Source organism: Andrena cerasifolii, chromosome 11 (assembly GCF_050908995.1).
Source record: "Andrena cerasifolii isolate SP2316 chromosome 11, iyAndCera1_principal, whole genome shotgun sequence".
Classification (NCBI taxonomy): domain Eukaryota; kingdom Metazoa; phylum Arthropoda; class Insecta; order Hymenoptera; family Andrenidae; genus Andrena; species Andrena cerasifolii.
In genome coordinates, this window is record NC_135128.1 from 1,024,711 (window position 1) to 1,044,567 (window position 19,857).

The window sequence follows — 19,857 nt, forward strand, 5'->3', positions numbered from 1 at the left end:
GTTATTGCAAAGTTAGTCTTGGTTTCCCTGCTAATACAGAATTGTAAGTATACTGTACCTTCGTAAAGCCAATCTGGTAATCCATTTGATAAAATGCCAGGAATTCCTGTGTTAGTAACTCGATATCCTGTGTTACTCAAAGGACCAGTTAAATAATAAATATCGTAATCTTGCACCATAACTAATCCATGACCACGAGGAGTCCACTTTGCCAACAAAAGATATGGGTGACCTTCTTTTTCTGGATGTGGAGTAAGTGGTACAGTTTCTCTATAATAATAAAGTATACAATCTTTAATATCAGTGACTACGTTCACGTAAAATCGTTATAAGCATACCTACTTACAGTAGAGTTCCAAATCCCGATTTTTCAATATATCCAACTATACTTATTTAATTCACGCGTCATATCTACTACACAAATTACTCGGCATGTTTTTTAAATAATATTTTTCAGACATTAATCATATACATAAGCTTTAATTAAATCACACACATTTGCAAAATTTGTTACAGTTAAAAATATTCATTATAGGGATATACTTTCGAATGACCCCAGTGGCCGATCGACGCAAGGTTTGAGGAGAGGGGTGAAGAGAGGGCGCGGACCCTATAGCTAAAATTGTAGCTTCGGGTATTTATTAGTTTCCGAAATATTGATAAAAAATTATTGCTCATGTTTTTTACAAATTATTTTTTTGAATTGCATACACGTAGACCTAATGGGAATCCATCCTGATCCCTCAATTTGTTATACGGACAGCTGGAGGCGTTCCCCTTATCTCCGCGTAGCCCTCAGGCGCCCAAATGGCACGCGTATTTAGCAGAAATTCAAAGCCAATTTTCTCGAAAACGAAGCGTCATATTAAAAAATTATATTCTATATTTTCGTCTTATTTTGGTCTGTAGAATCAGACCCCTCGAGTCTTGACTATCAATAGAGTAATAGGTATCCACCCAGCAAAATCGGATAGATCTTATCTGATTCAAATCTTCAAACTCACATCGGTTCGCTACCATGGTTTCCAGAACAACTTGGAAAGTGGAATGCGTTGTGCCGGAACAAGTAAAGAGAAATACTAAATAAGTTGTTTCATTAATATTTCGGAATCTAAAAAATTCCGCAAGCAACAATTTTAGATTTAGAGTCCATACGCCCTCCCCACCCCTCCCCTCAAACCTCGGTGCGATCGGTCACTAGCTCCATTAGGAAGTACAGGGTCGTACGTTAAAACTGTAACCTACGCGCGCGCGAACAGACGAAAATGGCAACACCGCCTCACAGACGCATTCCACTACAACCATTCACCGGCCAGGCGTTCAGAGGGTTACCAGAGACCGCTGGACAGCAGTGATGCCAGAGCTTCGAAAATTTTTGGATGGTCTTTTTCAAATTAACGTCTCGCAAAGAGCTGTGCGGAATTTCCTGGCCCTGGTAAACGAGCCGCGCACTCCGCCTTTATGATCGATTTACCACTCGCACCTTTGAAAAGAATGTCCACTGGTCTCGTACCCGTGTTAATTTAAAAAATTTTAGCTACGACAGAGTTGACCGCGGCACTATACCCCTATGTGGAGAGATTTTTCGCCACCTGCGTATAAAAGCCACAATAATGGCGCATCATTCCAAAAAATGGCGTTAATGGAAGCCGATAGAGGCGTGGCGTTGAGTAGCTAAAAGGTTAAAACATTCAGACACAAAAATTGTAGAAAAAAATTAAAACTCCGCTACAATAAAAGACACGTCCTATTAGTTACCCGTTACGTCCGATGTATGCATGCACTGCATTAAGGATAAAATTATACATAAGAAAACCACAACAATAGATTCTGAGGTTTGCAGAACTAACATATAATTGAATAAAATTTAATTTCTCAATTTATGAAAGTAATGATACAAAAACAACCAGCCTATTTTTTATCAACACCATGAATTTGAAAAAAGAGCATTAAATACAGTACCGACTAAACAGTTTGCGAAAGCTTTTCACAACAATTATGGTTAACAAATTGATAAAAGAAAAATTAAGTAAACGTAAAATATTTTAAGTTATCCATCATTAAGTGGGAATAACTTTTCTTCATTTTTCGGCGCAAATTGCATTCCGATATCTTTTATAGTTCAAAAGTTATATGAAAAAGGCCCCAAGTTCTTCGACCCGAGCCAGGAAATTCCGAATAGCTTTTTGCGACGTTAATTTGAAAGAGACCATCCTAAAATTTTCGTAGCTCGGGCATCACTGCTGTCCAGCGGTCGCTGGCAGCTTTCCGAACGCCGGGCCAGTGAATGGTTGTAGTGGAATGCGTCCGTGAGGCGATGTTGCCATTTCGTCTGTTCGCGCGCGCGTATGTTGCAGTTTTAAACAGATGACAATGTACAGTCCATTATAGTCACGATATAATCTAAGGTCGTGTTCAGATATATTGGTGGATGAGTTTCGTGAGGAGTATTCTCCCACCACACCGTTTGCCTGCCTCGGTGCTCCTTTTCTCTAAGTACCGTTCCTCAGTTGCGTTCAGTCTCTCTCACTCGCTCTCGTTTCATCTCGCTCTCGCCTTTGCAGAACAAGAGTGAGTCAGAAGTGGTAGGGATAGCGCCAAGCTCCTGACTTGTAGACCTAACCGAGTTCTTAGCTTAGAAATACATACATCCGGATAGGTGTGCGTTAGGTTCGAAAAAAAGTCAGGAGTTTTATTGGTCAGAAGATTGATTCTTTCTCGATAGCTTCATCTCGTATTGGTCTACGTATAGCTTCGTAACGCACACAACTATTAAGTTAAGAATAAACAACAGCCACACAGCTACATTACAGGCGGAGCCGAGCAGTGTTCACGTTACCCCATCATACCCTTCGGGGGCCGCGCAACTCCAACTGACAAATCCACGATTGTCAGATGGTGGTGGCAGATTTCTCCTCGATCGCTGTTCTCGCAAACGAACTCACCGGCCAATATATCTGGCCCTGACCTTAACCCACTTCTTATTTTAATTCCGATATAACTGGCCGCTGAAAAAGGTCGCTCTACTTCAACGCTTGTCGGAGGAATTGACAACAAATATGGATATCCTTGTTCTAGGAGATGTCCACGGATTCCACCATCCTCGAAGAGACTCATATCTTTTTTTATGCTTGTCAATAAATCAGTTTTTTGGGGTTTCTCAAGTTTCCTATGCTTCATACTCTTTTCGATTTTTTTTGTAACTTTTCCTGTAACATTAGGTGACTAACATCTTATGTTCGAGTGGGCTGATTTGCCGCAGTTAATATATTTTCTTCACCTCGACTTTCTTCTTTGGCGTAACTCAGTCTTTCAATAACCATCTTTAATTTTTTTCTAATTACAGTTTAACTAGGTCTTTAAAATATTCCACTTAATGTTACCGAATCTTCGTTAATACGTCCACGATTCTGGAGATAACTTAATACACCAGATAACTCTATGCGTCGTCTTTGCTCGATGCGATGTAACAATGGTGTCATCATTTTATTACCTAATATTGTTTTTTTCTCAGCCAACGTATTTAAAAGAAATTTTAAGGTTGCAACAGCTGTGCACAAATTAGCATCTCGTCGACAGAGCGCTTTTTCTGTTACGAATTTAAAATCGGACTCTTCTAAACGAATTGGATGCTTCAAATCAATAAGAGCTTTTTCGACGCTGGTTTTCAAAAAAATAAAACGTTCTAGCATAGTTAGAAGGCTATTCCATCTCGCTTTACTATCCTACAGAAGTGAAAATTCTTTGTTGTGTTCCATCTTTACGTATTTTTGTAAAACAGCATTATGTTTGTGGGTGAACTTCTAAAATAAACCACGACTTTCCGAACTTGGTTTATAATTTCATTAATGTTTTGTTCATCGGAAAGATCAGAGACTTCCTGAAGTAGATCATCTGAAACCAAAGTGAAATCCAATTCTGATTCCAGCAAGCAATCAAAACTCTCCACATTTTCATTATTAACGTCATTCAAATCTTCAGCAACATTATGAACCTGAATAGATAAATATTCATCTTGAGCTACTTTTTTATTATAAAGGTACGTCACAGACGACTAAATGAATGGCATGTGCAAAGCAAACTTGATGCTCAGCGTTTACAAGCTTCCTTACTTTTAACATTACCTTTAGTCCATCAGTTACGATAGCGACGATGTCTTTTTCCAGTGAAATGTCATGGATACTAAGACGTCTTTTTAAGGTTTCAATACAGTTCTCAGCCGTCGTAGATCCATAAACACAAATAAGACCTAAACTCCAAAAATTTTCAGGCGATTGAACGTTGTCATTCATATAACGTTTTTGTTGGCAGTAGATGTCCACTCATCGAGAGTTAAGATAAATCTTCTTCCAGATTTTTTCAAAATTTGTATTTCTGTAATCACTTGCTTTCAAATTATTTGGCAGTAATGCATTACCCGGTTACGAATTGCTGCTGCTGATGCAGGTAAATCACTGTACCTCTTAGCTATCAGTAATTTTCTTAAATCATTTGAATTTATAAAACCAATGAATGGTAAGCCGCCCAATGCTGTCATACGCGCCAAAATCAAGTCCAGGGAATCACATTGAGTAGTACTAAATTAATCTACTATCTTACTTTTTGTAGGTGGTTGTGTACTGGTGATTTTTTTAGGCCCTTGACTTATACATGAAATATTCACCTCCTTTATAAATTTGATACCATGTTTTGATGAAAAATGTACATGTAATCTCTTAGTCGATCCACCCAAAACACAGCACTATGTACATTTTTTACATTGAGCAATGTTTCCGATCCAGACTTGAATGAGTATACGATGAGCAAGGCTGAATGCGCACGAATATTCGGATGGGGACAGGTGAAACGGTAGCCAGGGCCACATGCTTCTACGTCAGAAAGGGTGAGCGTGAACGCATATGCTAGTGTGGACGTGTCATTCGTGGTGACTCGACGCATGCGGCCCGACTAGCGAATGCTGACGAAGGTACATGGCCTGAGGCGACCGTTGTCGGTTTTCTTCCACATATCAAAGGAAGTTTGGAGTGCATTACGCTCAGCGTGGATGATAGAGGCAGATGAAATACTGTTCTCAAATCCTCGATGTCTTGGATTTTCATGATATTGAAATATATTGTAGTCCATATGAAATTAGGGAGGGCTAAATCCTCATTTTCCAGTTTCGAAATTGTTTAAAAAATACAAATTTTCGAAGTTCCCTGCTTTCGGTGATTTTTACGAAACGGCTTCAGAAATTAATTTTAATCTCCTAAATTAATGAAGGTACGGACTTGTGTCATTTTTTTATCACGAAGGATGGATCTGTGTGACTGAATTGTTACTTTTATTCCAAGAGAGGTGTTTGCAACATAAACATAATAGAAATGCTTTCCTTTTGAAAATTTGATGTCCGGTTAAAAGAAGTGTACAAGAATTCGAAAATATATGTCCTTATTCTGTGGTTTATTCCCTATCCATTAAGCTTCTTTCATTGACGGAGATTGAAAAACTCTATGTAGTTGGGGCACGGTGACAAACATCGCGCGATGTGCCTGGATTCAGGTAGGTGGGAGCGCTTGGTCGACTAGTGGTGCAATAAAAAACTCCAATATTCTGTTCAGAATAAGTTGTATTAACTCAGTCGTACTATATTATATTCGATAAAGGGGGATTATCGGGGTCTGGGTTATGTCTGAACAATAAGGTGAATACACTTCTTGTTACTGCTGCTGTATTAAAAAATAACACGAGATTACGCGGGAGCGGCAATACGCTCCGTGGAGGGACACAAGAAGAAAAAGGGTAGTTCGCTCATTGCGATTAACCCCACCTACGTCGTCTTCCTTTCAAATTGGAGACGGATCCCATATCGTTTCGGAATGTACACGCGCTCCAATATCAAAACAAAAGCACGCGTGACGTATTCCGTGCAAGAGAAGGTGGGCTTGAAGTCCGATTGGTCCCAAGCTAACCAATCTACCCTGCATCCCTCCCAAACAGTCACTCTCTTGAAGAGGCTGTCTTCATAGCAATATCTCCTCCCTGAGGCCCACCTTCTCTCGCACGGCATACGTCAACGCGTGTTTTTGTTTTGAAATCCGAACGCGTGTTTAAACTCGTGTAACGTCCCACGGGGACTCGAACCCAGCGTTACCGACCGTCGATAAAGTAGAACTGTACTACATGTTAGAAATGACTTTCTAAGGGTAGCAACGAAGCTCGATCCAGGAGAGTTCTGGGCCATCCGCCCTCGACCCTACCCTTAAAATTGGTGATACTAACACGGCCAACCTGACATGCTTCACGTTCTCGGAAAGCATCCATTCACATAACTATTGCATTACATACAAGCTAATCGATTTACACTCTAACTTTCTCACATAGGTTTCAATCCCAATTTTCCAGAAATATATGGGGTGCGTACCCCAAACACAGATAGCATTACAAAATACCTCTGTATCAGAACGATATTCCCAAATATTGTTCAATCACAAAAAAAAACAACATTCTTCAGTACCTTACTAAAAATAACTGGTATACACAAACAACAAAATAAACAACTTTTAAGCCACATAACCACAATATATTTGACTTGATACCAATAATAACAAAAATCAATACGTGCTGTCTTACGATTAATAAAACATCTTAGCTCTTTTAACATGCTAACACGGTTCACTCCGGACTGCCGTCTTCCTCACTTTCCGACAAATCACTCGACAGTTCACCGTCCCAACGACGTAAACGATCCTTCTGTGCCACTTGTGGTCTACCAGACTTTCCTACAATTTCATAACAATCATTCGTTAAGACTACGGAAATGACAAACGGACCTTCATATTTCTTTTCCAACTTAGCGTTACGTGTAGCAGCTGGTTTGATAAAAACTGTATCACCCTGTTTGAATTCAACATTTGTTCGTCTTTTCTTATTAAACCTCCGGTCTTGTTTTTCCGCATTTTCTAAAAGACGTTTGAATGCAACATCCATATCTTGATTTAAATTAATCTCCTCGCTTGAATTTGGTAAATCTGCTTCCGCATGTACCGTAGTATTTAACGATTCTTGAACCTTATTCATTTTGCTCGGCCATTCTGAAATCTTTGACAATTCCGCAGTTAATAAATTATTGACTGTACCTATATATCTTTCAGCTTGCCCATTTGCTCGTGGGGTACCAGCAGCAATTAAATGTAATTGTACATTCTGTTTCTCCAAAAACAATAACCTGTGGTCTCCCGAAAAGTGTTAATCTTTCCCTGAAAACTTGTAATGTTTCCCCATCTGTCAAAGATTTTAGTGGAATAAGTTGCAGATATTTCGTAAATGCATCAACCAACACTAAAATGTGTTGATAACCATCTTTGGATCGAGTAAAAAGTCCCACACAATCACAATGTATAGTATCAAAAGGAATCGGTGTCTTTTTAATAGAATCCTTGTTTCGGCCCGACATGACGTTTAGACACAGTGCAGGTAAGGCAATGCCCTGCGTACTTCTTTACAAAAGAACGCATCTGCGGAAACCAAAATTTCCGAGCAATGCATTCGTAAACCTTTTCACTACCAACATGTGAATTCTCATTGTGATACAATCGCAACAAACCGAACCGACTGCATTTCTGTACATAATATCGGTAAAGTGTTCTTTCTTTATCGTTACACAGTTTGCGACACAACAAATCGTTAACTACTTCATAATCACTAATTACGGCGTCCTTAGCTTTCACCATTTCAATTTGGTCGATGGTATCCTTATCATTTCTTTGCGCGACTTGTAACCAGGATTCAACAGATATTATATTTGCCTTACACGTATCTGCAGGAACCACGTTATTAGTCGAGTCTGTCGGCGAGTTTCTACTAAAAAAATCTACGTGCTCTATACATTTCCCTTTACGGTATACTATATCGAAATTAAAATCTTGCAAATATACCCACCAACGAGCAACGCGGCGCAACAAGTATTTCTTATTTTTTGTAGCTTTTATCGAATTACAATCGGTTATAATTTTAAATTGAATGCCTAACATATAAATACGGAAATATTTTAATGCATTCGCGATCGCGAGGGTCTCAAGCTCATAAGAGTGATATCGTGACTCTTCGTTAGTTGTTCGCCGACTAAAATAAGACACGACTCGCAAACCACCTTCTGTTCTTTGAAACAAAATAGCTCCATACCCAATAGAACTCGCATCCGTATGCAATTCTGTCTCTCGAGACGGATCAAAGATTATAAGGAGTGCTCTTGATACCAAGCAGCTAATAATATATTCACGCGCCTTATTTTGCTATTCGCCCTACAACCATGGCTCGTTCGCTTTCGTTAACTTACAATTAGTAATACATGCGCCGCATGCAGCAAAGTCGGGAAAACATTTCTGAAAATAACTGGCGAGACCCATAAATTTACGAATTTATTTAACATTACCAGGCACAGGCGTTTCTACCAATGCCTTTATCTTTTTTTAAACTCGGACGTATACCATCTGCTGACACCTCACGACCCAGATACTCTACATTGGTTTGAAAGAATTTACATTTCTTAGCATTAACCGAGAAACTAGCTATATCTAAAGCTTGCGATACGCGACTCAGGGCCTCCAATCCCTCCTCCACAGTTCGTGAAAGGATCAAAATATCATCGAGGTATACGACCACTATACTAAAACGCAAATTTCCTAAAGTAGTATTAATTACTCTTTGAAATACCGCAGGAGCATTGGCCAAACCAAATGGCAGTCGTAGGTACTCATAATGACCATCCGGTGTAACAAAAGCAGTTTTCTCAATTGAATCAGAAGCTATCGGAATCTGATGAAAACCCGATGCCATATCAAGGATAGTAAAGTATTTTCCACTACCTAACCGATCTAATTGATCATCGATTAAAGGCAAAGGGTACCTGTCTTTCACTGTTATCTTATTTACTTCCCAAAAGTCTACAACCAATTTATCATCACCATTTGCTTTAGCAACTAGAAGAATTGGACTTGAGAACGGCGAAACGCTGTGACGTATAACACCATTCCTCATTAAATCGCAAATTATTACCCTGACTTTTTCCCTTTGCGAAAATGACAATCGATACGGTTGATACCTCACCACCTTGTTTACTTTTAGAACAATGTTCAACTCAACGGTATTCACAGGTCCAACTTTGTTACCTGACGTAAACATGTGGTCATAGCGCCGTAATAACACCTCCAAAGGTTGACGAATCTCAGGTAGCAGCTCCTCAGCCAGGTTTCTTGACACACAAGTTTTCGTATTCCAATATATCGACGTGCGTTACGAAAAGTAGCACATTTCATTTGTATTACAAAGAGCAGCACATTTCAATCTATCACGAGAAGAAGCACGTTTCAATGTTTCAACCGATAACAAGCATGTTTCGGATATACCACGAGAACAAACACGATTTACATTTCGCCACGAGCAGTAGCACATTTCAAACGCTGCAGCGAAAAGTAGCACGTTTTATTTGTTTTCCGAAGTGTAGCATATTGCAATTTCCAAACGGTTCATAGTCGACGTTGATCTTTGTTGCTGCCAGTTGCCTGTATTGGCGTTTATTGCCCATTTAGTAGAAAATAGAGTAATGCAGGAGGAAACTAATTTTGTAATGCTAGGTTTGGGTGGTGAGTAACAGATATATATTGTAAGGAACACGGGGAAGAAAGGTGGTCGCAAATAAGGTGGACGCCGTGATACATGTGTGGCTATGGCCGATTATCTGCACAGCGAAATGCCGTGAAGTCACCTCGCTCGCTTTGTTATTCATTTATTTATGCCGCGCGATCCTAGGCCCAACGTGGTCGTCAGCAAGAGCGGGCTCTTCTTACAAATGTATCGGAAAATTTTGAATGAGGAATTTAATTATGGGTTTTTTTGTACCGAAAAAAGACAGGTGAGATTGAGACAAGGTACTGATGTTATAAATAAAAAAATACTATACAGTCATACAATATTATTGATTTTAGGTGTGAACAATGTGAAGCTTTCCAAAATCTCTCAGAAAACGAAAAACCATTACAACAGGAAAAACACAATTTGCACTTAAGCAATAAAAAAAGTAAGAGAACACATGAAACTTGATAAGCAGAGATCAATTCAAAATGCATCAGTCTGCACGATAAATTTTGATCTTCAGAAGATATTGACCACTCCTCGGGCAAATATAAGTCCTTTATATTATAGTATGTCCAAACTTTGCGCGTCGAATTTTAGTATTTTTAAATGGCTGGTCACGTGGGTCATTGTAATGTTTGAAATGAAACAGTTGGATGCAGAGGATCAAATGAAATAGCATCATACCTATGGCAATTTATTAATGAAAAATGTAAAAATGGAGTTAAAGAATTAATGTTATATAGCGATAACTGCGGTGTACAAAACCATAACAAAATGGTTTTTACCATGTTTATTAAAGCTGCTGTAGATTTAAACGTTACTATAACTCATAGGTAAATTTGAATATTTTACGTTACTATAAAAGGTTTTAGTTCCTAATCATGAACTTGGTACGATTAAAAGAGAAATATTATATACATTGTTTCATTACTTTAACATTCAGTTTTTTTTAGATTTTTAGAGGTTGGTCATATGCAGAATGATGGTGATTCCATGCATGCGCGTATTGAACAGCATTGTAAAAACAAAGCAGTATATACACAAGACGAGTGGTGCAGATTGATGAGAGAATGCAAAATTTAAAATTCATATGTTGTTAAACAAAAATCGCAAAGAGACATATTTAACTTCAGGGACTTGTTGAAAAAATTTAACTGGTCTCTTATTAAAATTGCTTTAGTTCGCGATATATGTGTGCGGTCAGACATTAATACAATTTGCGTAAAATGTAATTTAAGTGAAAACAGCTTCAAAATACAAATTTTGAAACGATATGAATCAAAACAGGATATTAAGGAATATACATTACAACGTGCATATAATACTAAAATTCAATTACCATTGAAAAAAAAGATTTGTCAGCAATGGTGTCTAAAGGTCTTATACCAAAAGAATATATTCAATTTTATAATGATATTTTAACTGAATAAAGTTTAACTTATTTAAATAAAGACGTTTTTCATTCACTTAAAAAACCATTATCTTTTTATTTTTACAGTAGGATCCTAGGCAATCTATGAAACCGACACGCGTTACGAAAAGTAGTACGTTTCACTTTTTCTACATGCAGTTGTCCGTAAGAAAAGAATGAAACGTGCTACTATTCGTAACGCGCGTCGATAACGTGATATTTTTCGCGGCTAAAGGCAAACCGTGCTATTTTTCGCAGCAAAGTACCGAAATGTGCTACCTTTCGTCGCGAAAGAGCATAACATGCTATGCTTCGTGACGATGAATGAGAACATACTACTTTTCGAGAACAAAATCGAAACATTCTGTTTTTCGCGGTCAGAATGAGCAGAGTATGCTAGTCTTCGTAAGCCAAATGAAATGTGCTACTTTACGTAACGCACGTCGATATCATCGCCAATAATTGCTTCATACGGCAAGTTGACGTCCGGTACCACCAAAAATTCTAATTAGGCCGCGGTATCCTCGGCTTGAATTAAAACTTTGGTACTACCCAGGGCACCTATACCTCCACCACCAAGTCCTCGCACTATCGTGTTACGGGGTTCAATTTTACAAACTGCAAGTTTTGCAATCCCTTCATGCACCATTGATTTATCGGCGCCTGAATCCAACAAAGATTGCACCAAAGTGTTTTTAAACAATATGGGTGTCAAACCCACATATTTAATATGACCCACGTTCACTCGTAGTTTCTTCCCGTCGGTGATCGACTTCCTGGCCTTCGGATCATCCCTCTGTACACGCTGTTTCGCCCAACATTGAGACTCTTTGTGGCCGTTTTTAATACAGAAGCCACAGGTCAGCTGCTTGGACGGTCCCGGCATGGGATGGCGATTACCCGACCCATCCGTCTTTCGTTTTTTCGGGCACTCGAATTGTAAGTGTCCTACCTCATTGCACGTAAAGCACCGTTTACGGTCATTATCGTCTTTATGGTTTCTATCATTCTTACGGTTCCTATAATCTTGCTTCCGCAAAGCATGGTGAGGCCTTTTATCACTATCCTTATCCTTTTTCCCCAATTGAAATTGCGAGATTCCTGTCTTTAGTGCCGCAGTCGTCTGACAATTTGCATTTGTCAAAGATTGCCGCGCTGTTGGATCAACTACATGTCTAATCACAAGGCTAATCAGCTCCTTTGACTTAAATTCAATTCCTGTTTGCTCATAATATTTTAGTTTATTATGCACGTATTCCGAAAAGGATCTTGCACTATCACTTGTGTAAGTCACAGCACGAACTAACAGCTCACAGAGTCTGTCCCCCGAAATGAATTTCGCACACATATCTTCACGGAATTTCTGCCATGTTCTTGGATGACCATGCCATGACGCGTACCATGTCTTGGCCGATCCCATCAACGCATGGGTAGCTAGATTTAATCGTTGAGTAATGTCTCCAATATCCACACCTCCAAATTCCGGTATCGCTTCCGCTACTTGCTCAGGCGTTGAGGTAGAAGTACTCGGCACACGATTCATCGTACTTTCCATGAATTTCATGAAAAGCGCTTCGAACGACGATGCACTTGATTCATTAACTGCACTATCTTGTTCTGCCATCTTCAGACGTTGATTCGCTAACACAGTAAACTTCTATGCTAGTATCCCACTAAAAATGTTATAAATGACTTTCTAAGGGTAGCAACGAAGCTCGATCCAGGACAGTTCTGAGCCATCCGCCCTCGACCCTACCCTTAGAATTGGTGATGCTAACATACATTACCACAAAGCCAATCTGTGTTACCGCGCATAAGCATTGTAAATACTTTTATACATAAATTATGATATAAGCGAATATTAAAAGAATAAAAGTTAAAGGGATATTAGAAACAATTAAATACAAATACTGATGAAAGCGCAAAGCAATACGTAATAAGTGAGTAAAACGCAAAATAGTGAATAACGACTTACTGCGTAGCGGCAGCCCACCAATTTTCCGGTATAAAAGGAGGCGCGCGCAGCACAAATGCGGCCTGGTACCCCGTGACGAGGACAGCCCTTCGAAGTGCCTTACCCGATTTTTATGGCTTTCGACCCTCGAAGGGGTTCGAGTGCCTATTAAGAAGTGAGAAATCTTCGACTTCCGCATTTCTCATCAGATCTTTGCGAAAACGTGGCCAACTGATTCCTTATGTTTCGCCGATGAAACTGACACCAAGAACGACGTAATTTGCAATTTGTATTCTCTAAGCAAAAGTAGTCCGTTTTACATGATATTTGGTATGATTTTAATCGGGAGAGCGCCAGGAATCTATTGGTGCCACTTTCATATCGATACGATAAAGAATAAAGAATTTCTTACTACGCTGAAATGAATATTTTACATTTTCCCCCTCGACTGCGGGGGGGTCGACCTCAATTCGCTACGTTCGGCCGAGGATTCATACCTGTTTCAGAAAAAAATAGTAGGCATAACATGCCGATTCTAGATCAACCCAGGGCGAGGGGGTGAAGCGGGGCGACGGGTACCGCGCCGATTGGCGAGGGGGTGATGCGGGGTAGGGGAACGCGACTCATGACCGCGGGAGGGGATGTCGCCGATGACTCATCACGCGTTGTCGGAGGCGCGAAAATTCAAAACAACCCACCACCCTCTTTCCGGCTCAAGGTCAGATCACCCCCGCGATAGTGGCGAACAAGGAGTGAGAGAGAGGTACGATATGCATCTTTCTCTTTCACTCTTCGTGTGCAGACAAAACACAGGAAGGTATTACGCGTAGAAGATTCAAGTTGAAACCTGCATAGCCCACGCGCAAACATCTATAGAAAAACATATAGCTCTAATATTGGAAGTATCACCCCAAGGTCAGATCGCCCTCGCTCACTTCCGTGAATAATACGCAGTATGCAAGTCGAAACCTGCGTGACCATTGCGTTATCACCACGCCAAAAACATATTGTTATTATGATCGAAGGTACACTTCCGAGAATAATACGCGGTATGTTCGCGCGCACATTCCGGGAACCGCGAAAATTCGAAGCTACCCGCCCCACGTATACGGCAAGGGTATACGTGCGAGTATATAAGACAGTGGTCCGAGTCATTGCTAAGTCAAGATCGAGAACAGCGTGTGACAGAACACATATCGATCCGCGAATTTTCGTTAAGTAAAGATCGGGAACAACAACAACGTGACACGAGTAAGTTTATTTCGCGGAGAAAATATGGATGTGTTCAAGAACGCGTTCGTGGCGTTGTCCCGGATGTACGGACTTTTGAAAACCACCGCGGAATTTCGCAACTGGATGGACAGATGTGATCAGACAATACGTCTTATCCTCGAGTATCAGCAAGGCGAACGCGTACCGGTGTGGACGAAACAGCGGATGGTATCGCTGCTAGCGCGGACAAAAACATTGCGCGCGATAGTGCGTGGTCGGTTATCGCGCAAAGGCTGCGGACTCGCTGCTCGAGCGACTGCACCCAAGGTCGTGTGGGAGGAACATGAAACCGCGTTCGAGAAACGTTTGTTTACCGGGGCAGTAATCAACGTGGGGGCCGCCGCCAATCCACGCCGATTCTTTCAGACTGTCCGTTAAACGGTGATTTCGCGCGTTACGGACGCCATTACGAAGCATCACGGCGTGTCCGTGAACACCGTTCTCATCGCCGAATGCATGTTGCGGGACGAGACGGACGTAAAGAGTTTCGCAACGCGTAAACAAGTTCTTTTTATGTCTTCGAATGTTCGCGAGTGGTACGCGAAGCGAATGGTAGCTCCGACGTTGATCGCAATGGAGGAGTTTCTGGAGCGTGAGAGCGGATGGATCTTACGGGCAGTGCAGAATATTTTGATAAATATCAACAAACACGATCCACTCCGCGCCGGCTTCCACGAGTGGTCGTGGCGAGAAAAGCGGTGGTGAACGTTCAGTGCAAAGAGAACACGTGTTTTTTGTGGTCGGTTGTCGCCAGTCTGTTTCCGACTGCTTCGAACGTGAATAGGATTGTATCGTATCCGCACTATTCGACGGTGCTTCATGCTGATGCTGTGAGACTTCCCATGTCGATGGACCAGGTGCAGAAGTCCAAGGTGGCGAACGATGTATCCGTGAATGTGTATCTATGGTCCGACGACGAAGGTTGCGTGCCTGTACGCGTGACCGGCAACAAGCGAGAGGGAAGACACGCGAACCTGTTGTTGGTATAAGATCCCAAGGATTTGCAGCGGTATCATTTCGTGTGTATTCGCAGTCTCTCTCGGCTGATTTCCAGGCAATTCAGCGAACACGGACATCAAGTGTTCGTTTGCGATAGGTAAGCAAATAATAATAAAAAGATTTCCAGCGATATGCGACGAAGCGTTTGCATGGATTTTTTTCCGTATACGTTTCAGGTGTCTGAACTTCTCCTCATCGGCAGAACGATTACAGCAGCACACCGTGGATTGTCTGCGATTGAACGAGTGTGCGGTAAAATTGCCATCCGACGAGGACAAATTTTTACGATTCGAACATTACGAGCGCAAGGAACGAGTGCCGTTCGTCGTATACGTAGACGTTGAGTGCTTGCTGGAGAACATCGAGCAGTCACCGATGGATCATCGTCGCACGTACGCGTATCAACGTCACAGAGCTTATAGTGTAGGGTACATTGTTCTGTCGACGAGTCTTTGTGCAGATATCGAGCATATCGCAGCGATACCGATTGTATAGAGTGGTTCGTGCGCGAACTGTGCGAATTTGCGAACGTTGCATTCTCGTGGTTATGCATCAGAAAACCCATGACGTCGTTGACGCAGCAACAGTGGCGGAGTTTTCGCGAAGCGACCGTATGTCACGTGTGCGGGGGACTCTTCGACAGAGATGAAGATGACGTGAAAGTGCGCGATCATTGTCACTCGCCGGGAGAGTACAGGGGCACTGCTCATAGATCGTGCAACTTGCGGTATCAACGTTCGTGCACGATACCTGTGGTGTTCCACAACCTGTTTGGCTACGACGCGCACTTCATGAGTAAGGAGTTGGCAGACGCGATCAAGGGCAAGATCAGCCTGCTACAGTTAAGGAAAGAACGTTACATCTCGTTTACGAAGAACGTGGAGGACCTCAAGGGCGAATACAAGGATTGGCGAAAAATGTTGAAGTTTCGATTCGTCGATTCCTTCAAGTTTTTGGTCGCAAGTCTACAGAAACTCGCGTCGGATCTCGGGGAAGAGAGACTGATGATTCTACGACCGGAACGACCGAGACGAAAAAAGTGAAGGGTGTGAAGAGGAGCGCGGTCGCCAACGAGATACAGTTCGAGGACTACGTTCGATGTCTTCGCGAGCACGCGGTAACGACGATTCGACAGAATCATATCGGTTCGCGATTACACGATGTATTTTCCATCAACGAGCATAAAATCGCGCTCAGCCCGTACGACGATAAGTGGTACGTACTACCCGATCAAGTCAGTACCCTTCCGTGGAGACACTATCGGATCCCCGAGTGCCATGGCGACACGTGGCTCACGTATGCATATCTCGCGATGCAGTGGGCATGTGTGTGTGTGTCTATGCGCGTGATTCAATGCATGAGCATATGTATATATATATGTATACGTTTTCATTAATCTCGCGTATGATTTTTTTTTCTTCACGCACGAGTATGCAATGTATGGACGTAGCGTAGGGTATTGATAAACATATTGTAGAACTAACAGTGTATGTGTAATATTATTTATTTATTTTATTTATAAACGGACCGAAGCCCTCTTTACATAAATGTTTACAAGGAAAAAGAACTTTACCTAATATAACAAAAGATAGACATGCTAAATTACATGGTACACCGGATAAGACATTATCCGATAATCCTACGTAACTGTCTTTTAAAGGTGTGCGCAGATCCATTAAAGAAATCAATACTATTGTTGCGAGCACCCTTTGGTTCGAATCCAGGGCCTGCTGGTGCTCGTGACAAGAACAAGAGGACAGCGAGAAGAAGGCGATCGGATCGATCGCCTGTCAAGCTGTCATTCGATAGCCAGACGCCATTACGTGCAGACGCATCGACATATACATATTTCTCGCGCGTTTGTGATTGTATTTGGTTTATCTGTTACCCTGTTCTTGTTAATGTTCTATTGCTTCTATTGTACTTTCGCATTAAACTTCTGCTATGCCGAGCCGAAACTATAACACTATTATACAGGGTGTCCCACTAAGGAATGGACAGCGCGATATCAAGTTCGGTTTTTCAAATGGAACTATTTTTTTGAAGACCTGAGTTGATAGTGCGTTCCAAGACAAATTCAATAAGCTTTAATGTATACACTTTATTTCCACTGGTTTTTAAGATATTGCGCTTGCAAATTTACTGATTTTCACTGCAAGAAACCCCTCTGGAATGGCAAAAACCGGGGGCGGTCTTACTGTCGCCACGGGTGGCACTGCCTGTTGAAATGGATACTTACCTGCCAAAGGTCTACGCCAGAAATGGCAGGCCCAAAAGCTGGACAATTCTTTTCCGTCAGAAATGCTACTTAGGTAGGTACATCTGCGGTATCGAGAAGCGCATCGTTACTTTTATTTCGCACTTGCTTCTACGCTCGGATGGCCGGTTCTTTTGGGAGGGATGCAAGTTGGATTGGTTCTGATACAATCTGCTCCCTATGGTTGAAATTTAGTCTAGCAACTTTCACTCCTCCTAACCTAACCAATCCAACTTGCATCCCTCCCAAAAGAACCGGCCATCCGAGCGTAGAAGCAAGTGCGAAATAAAAGTAACGATGCGCTTCTCGATACCGCAGATGTACCTACCTAAGTAGCATTTCTGACGGAAAAGAATTGTCCAGCCTTTGGGCCTGCCATTTCTGGCGTAGACCTTTGGCAGGTAAGTATCCATTTCAACAGGCAGTGCCACCCGTGGTGCCAGTAAGACCGCCCCCGGTTTTTGCCATTCCAGAGGGGTTTCTTGCAGTGAAAATCAGTAAATTTGCAAGCGCAATATCTTAAAAACCAGTGGAAATAAAGTGTATACATTAAAGCTTATTGAATTTGTCTTGGAACGCACTATCAACTCAGGTCTTCAAAAAAAATAGTTCCATTTGAAAAACCGAACTTGACCATCGTATCTTTTAAAATAATAATCGAAAACAAAATTCGTTTGCGCTAATAAATGGGCCCCCTCGAACCATGCAATTCCCTATTTTTTTTTATATTTTTATCGACAATACTTTAAAAGATATCGCGCTGTCCATTCCTTAGTGGGACAACCTGTAGAGAATACTAGAGTCAGCAATAATTCGATTTATTGGATTAATTGATCCATATGTAAATCTGGATTTAAGAGGTTGTAGTCCTGCTCTAGATCTCAATGCGCGTTCAGCTGCGTAGAAATTGATTTGCATAAGAAGAGAGGGACAATCAATATGGTTATTGATTAAATTAAAAATAAAGAAATGGTCCGATATTCTTCTACGTGCAGCTAATGTTTCGAGGTTGACTGTGTTTAATATTGTAGAGTAATCATGATCGAATATTGGCATAGGGTTCTTTAGCTTATATGAACAAAATCTGAGAAATTTATGTTGCACTCTCTCAAGCATGATTTCGTGATTAAAGCGTTTCGGAGACCATATAATCAAAACATATTCTAACAAGGGACGAACAAGGGTAATATATAGCAATCTTAGTGTGTGAATTGAATGAAAATCATTGGAAAAACGTAGTATGAAACCAAGTGTTCTTGAAGCCGAGTTAACAATATAAGAAATATAGTTGGAAAAGTCCAAAGTTGAGGAGAAATGAATACCTAAGTTCTTAACTTCACTTATTGAGGAGAGAATATCGTAATTGAGACGATAAGGATATAAGAAGGGTTCAGAATGACGGGAGGGGCGCAGAACATGGCATTTTTCAATATTGAGATCCATACCATTCCCGTGATACCAGTCGCAAAAACAATCTAGGTCTGCCTGTAATCTGGAAGCATCATCAATGGATGAGATGCTTCTGAAGATTTTTAAATTATCAGCGAATAGGAGGAACTTACAATATTGGAAAATGGTAGTTAAGTCATTTATGAAAATTATAAATAGTAGAGGACCTAGGTGGGAGCCTTGAGGTACACCAGATAAAATGCGAATCGGAGATGATAGGCCACTACGTATGCGTATAATTTGAAAACGATCAGTAAGGTAACTCCCCAGCCATGCCAATAGATTACCCTTGCAGCCCAGAACTGACAGCTTCTCAATTAAAAGAGAATGATTTACAGTGTCAAAAGCTTTGTGAAAATCAGTAAATATTGTGTCAACCTGTAGTTTAGCTTCTAAAGAAGATGCGACATAATTGCAATATACCGCTAGGTTAGTGGTTGTTGATCGCTCATTTACGAATGTTGCTCTGCACATATTGAGAGAGAAACCGTACAGCGTAGCTTATTTGTTACAATTTCTTCGAAGATTTTAGATATAACACTAATAATGCTTATAGGTCTATAATTTTCAACATTTGTTTTATCGCCGTTTTTGAAAATGGGTGTAACCAGATTGGTCTTCCAAGACTTGGGGAATAAGCCTGATTTTATCGATTTTTTAAAGATTATCCAAAGCGGCCGGGATATAATAAAGCTATACATTTTAAAAAACAAGGATGAGATACCATCTAAACCAGGACCTTTATTGACATCAAGTTCATTTAATCTGATATAAACATCACTAATGTCAATATCCAGGTCAGAAAAACAAGGGTTACATCCATTTTCCGGGATTTTGTAATTAGTAGTGCTATTTCGATAGACTGATCCAAAAAACGTGCCAAATAAATTCGCAATTTTA

The 19,857-nt window shown here is 40.9% G+C and overlaps 1 protein-coding gene and 1 long non-coding RNA gene across 2 annotated transcripts in view; one reads left to right on the top strand and one right to left on the bottom strand.

Moving 5' to 3' along the window:
* Dpp10 (Dipeptidyl peptidase 10) overlaps positions 1-19,857 on the bottom strand; it is a 655,550-nt gene that overhangs the window by 477,785 nt on the left and 157,908 nt on the right. Inside the window, exon 5 of the mRNA XM_076823446.1 lies at positions 59-270. Coding sequence (XP_076679561.1) covers positions 59-270 — 212 coding nt within the window. The remainder of the gene's footprint in view (positions 1-58; positions 271-19,857) is intronic.
* LOC143374603 (uncharacterized) lies at positions 9,870-10,977 on the top strand. Its single transcript, XR_013086703.1, has 3 exons — positions 9,870-9,892; positions 9,966-10,448; positions 10,569-10,977. It is a non-coding gene; the product is annotated as an uncharacterized LOC143374603 (long non-coding RNA).